This window comes from Sinocyclocheilus anshuiensis, unplaced genomic scaffold, assembly GCF_001515605.1.
Source record: "Sinocyclocheilus anshuiensis isolate Anshui unplaced genomic scaffold, SAMN03320099.WGS_v1.1 scaffold220, whole genome shotgun sequence".
Lineage (NCBI taxonomy): Eukaryota > Metazoa > Chordata > Actinopteri > Cypriniformes > Cyprinidae > Sinocyclocheilus > Sinocyclocheilus anshuiensis.
The window spans coordinates 265,818-269,609 of record NW_015554086.1 but is presented as its reverse complement, the minus strand read 5'-3'; the positions used below and the strand labels follow the sequence as shown (position 1 = coordinate 269,609).

At 37.7% G+C, this 3,792-nt stretch overlaps 1 protein-coding gene across 1 annotated transcript; it reads left to right on the top strand.

Annotated features, from left to right (window-relative positions):
* The first annotated feature begins 613 nt into the window (after positions 1-613).
* Positions 614-2,945, top strand: htr7 (5-hydroxytryptamine receptor 7). The gene is made up of 3 exons (XM_016461317.1): positions 614-694; positions 782-1,287; positions 2,115-2,945. The coding sequence occupies exons 2-3, from the start codon at positions 809-811 to the stop codon at positions 2,866-2,868; spliced, it is 1,233 nt and encodes a 410-aa protein (XP_016316803.1). The 5' UTR covers positions 614-694; positions 782-808; the 3' UTR covers positions 2,869-2,945.
* Positions 2,946-3,792: the final 847 nt, after the last annotated feature.

Genomic DNA, 3,792 nt, shown 5'->3' with positions numbered 1-3,792 from the left:
GGGGGGCGTGGCAGAGTCTTAACTTTGATAAAGAATATCTCTTTGGTTTTGAGACTTTAGTCTTTGCAACTTCAGGGATCTTATCTATGTACAATCAACTTGTAACACTCCAAAGAGAAAGGAAAACTTGAAATCGCATCATATGACCCCTTTAATTTTATGAGTGTTAAGAAGATTTAAATTCAAACTGATCAAAAAAAAATGCAATGAAACTTTATTTTACTTACGGTAGTATTAACCCTGTTCACTTTTAGTGGTTTACATTTTTATAGTTTATAGTGTATGAATACTACTATTATCAAAGAATTAGTCATTGTAATTCTATGTTAGGCCATGAGATGGTAGTAAAGACTTTTTAAAGCAAAGTGTCAGGAAATATTTGCTTTTTTTTTTTACACTTGCACAAAATTCTTATGTAGATTGAAGTTGAATGTATTGTGATGCTTAGCCTATACTCTCTTTTTCTCTTAGCTACACAGTACACAGATAGTTTGACATCCCATGACTACAGTCTGTAAAAATCACGCCCATAAACATCTTACGTCATTACGCACAGTCAAGACGCCAATAAAATAGGCTAAATGCCGTGGAGAGCGCGTAGTTCGTTCGGTGAGCTTTAACTTGACAACTTGAATGGCTCTTCTCGTGTGGATGGGATGTTCTTTCTTTTATCACAGATAGAGCCAGAAAATCGGTACAGCATATGTGTGTAGTTATTACATATAATGTATTTAACTGGGATTTGGATATCTGATGGATAATGAGAGCAATATCTTTTCAGAACCAAGGACAGCTCTCAACAGCCAATATGATCTCAACGCTGACGAAGGATCGCGTGCAGGCACTCATGACTAGTTTGACATCTGAAGTGATGGACGTGCGCTTTCTTAACAAGATGCACGACACCACTACAACTTTGCCGACGCCAAGTTTCATGGATAACGAGACCAGATGCGGAGAGCCGATTTTGAGTTACGGACATGTTGAGAAAGTGCTCATCGGAGGGGTTCTGACCTTGCTTACCTTTTTAACAGTTTGCGGGAATTTGTTGGTGGTCATATCAGTGTGTTTTGTGAAGAAACTGAAGCAACCTTCTAATTACTTAATCGTTTCTCTGGCCGTTGCAGACCTGTCGGTTGCGGTGGTCGTAATGCCGTTTGTCAGCATCACTGATCTCATAGGAGGCCAGTGGATCTTTGGTCGTGTTTTCTGTAATGTTTTTATCGCCATGGACGTGATGTGCTGCACCGCTTCAATAATGACACTATGTGTCATTAGCATAGACAGGTAGGTCTCCCAGATGTAGGTGCTGTAATTAAAAATAGATGCAAGCATAATTTGATTAAACTAATCAGTGGTAGATTAAATAATTATGAAACACAAAACAATTTATAAAACCAGAAAAAAAAAGTAATAAAAAAAAATAAAAAAGTAATGTGCAAAAAATGTCAAACCATCAATAAACCTTTAATCAGACCATTAGTCAAACCATATATATATATAGAGAGAGAGAGAGAGAGTAAATATAAATGACAGCATACACTAAAAAAATAGTAACATCTAAATTAAATGGGTTAATTCAAATAAAAAATTAACATCTAATCTAACATCACTCAATTTAAACACATTAAGTTATTTTCAAGCTTATATTAAAGGTTACCACTTTTTACAGTGTATGTAACATTTTTGAAAAACACAATTGTCATGAGAACCTTGCAGTTCAAATCTCCCTTATATATATTTGACTATTGTCTGAATGTATGTCAGTAAGTCAGTTTGTTTACCTAACAAATATATAAAAAAATAGTTTGAAGGACAGAATTTAAAAATAATAATAATAAAAATAAATAATAATAAAACTGCTGGACAAAACTTGTTTGACTAAAACCCTTACTGTGCTATTTGCATATTTTATAGCTATTTATTCATTATGACAACTAGCCCTGGTCTCTTTTCAAGGAGCTATTTCAAGCCTAGATCATACTATTCCTGAGAAGGACAAAGAAAGTCACCACCAAAGTGCCCACATTTATGCGTTCTTTGACAGTGATGCACTTTAACAGTTCTTTTTTCTTCTTCTTTAATTTTTCCCATTCTCCACTCCATTTTCTCAGGTACCTGGGCATCACTAAGCCATTGACGTATCCCGTGAGACAGAGTGGAAAGTGCATGGCCAAAATAGTGCTGTTTGTATGGCTTCTCTCTGCCTCCATCACCCTACCCCCACTATTTGGATGGGCTCAGAATGTCAACGATGACAATGTGTGTCTGATCAGCCAGGACCTGGGCTACACGATCTACTCCACCGCCGTGGCCTTCTACATTCCCATGTCCGTGATGCTCATTATGTACTACCGGATATACAGAGTGGCAAAGGTGAGTGCTGCCAAACACACAATCGCTGGTTTTCCCAAAGCCGAAGACGAGGAAAGCATGAACTGCGTAACTGCGGTCCTAAAGCTGCAAAGGGAGGTGGAGGTGTGTGTGAGCTTTTCTCGCCTTCTCAAAAATGACCGTAAAAACATCTCCATCTTCAAAAGAGAGCAGAAGGCAGCTGCCACCCTCGGGATTGTTGTTGGGGCTTTCACCGTATGCTGGCTGCCCTTTTTCCTGCTTTCTACAGCACGGCCGTTCATCTGCGGAGTGCAGTGTAGCTGCGTGCCTTTGTGGGTGGAGAGGACACTGCTTTGGCTGGGCTATGCCAACTCGCTCATCAACCCCTTCATTTATGCATTCTTCAACAGAGACCTCAGGACCACCTACCACAACCTCATCCGCTGCCGCTATCGGAACATCAACCGCAAGCTATCGGCAGCCAGCATGCACGAGGCTTTGAAACTAGCTGAGAGACCTGGCCTGGTGCTGTAGGCTGTCTGTACCCTTCATGTCTCTCTAGGGACTGATGCAGTCACACAGAGGCTGAGAGACGTTTTTGATGAATTCCTTATTGCTCTCGCAGAGGAGCTTTTCAGTCACTTCAATTAAGTCAAATTGCAATGACTTCAATTAAGTGAAATTGGAACGGTTGTAAAGCTTCATTAAATGTTTTATAAAATGCTTTATAAATTAGATCTTATTGCTGTAAAATGTGCTTGATGAAGGAGCAAAATAGTAATCAAAATCAAAGTGCGATGAATACACAGTATCATGTTCGTATTTCATACAGTATTCTTTGTTGTTTATTTCTGTGCTTATATTATGTGTGACCCTGGATCACAAAACCAGTCATAAGGATCAATTATTTGAAATTGAGATTTTTTGAATAAATAAATAAGCTTTCCATTGATGTATGGTTGATAGGATAGGACAATATTTGGCTGAGATACAACTATTTGAAAATCTGAAATCTGATGGTGCAAAAAAATCAAAATACGGAGAAAATCGCCTTTAAAGTTGTCCAAATGAAGTCCTTTGCAATGCCTATTACTAATCAAAAATTATGTTTTGATATATTTACGGTAGGACATTTACAAAATATCTTAATGGAACATGATCTTTACTTAATATCCTAATGGTTTTTGGCATAAAAGAAAAATCAATAATTTTGACTCATACAGTACAATGTATTGTTGGCTATTGCTACAAATATACTCGTGCGACTTAAGACTTGTTTTGTGGTCCAGGGTCACATATGTGTAATACTTCTTAATAAGTATTTTTTTGGTCATAGATTACTTTAAAAAGGATAGTTTACCCATACACTTAAATTCTGTAACCATTTACTCACCCTCATGTCATTCCAGACCTGTATGACTTTCCTCAGTAAGTTGCAAAAGTCATATTGGACCCCAC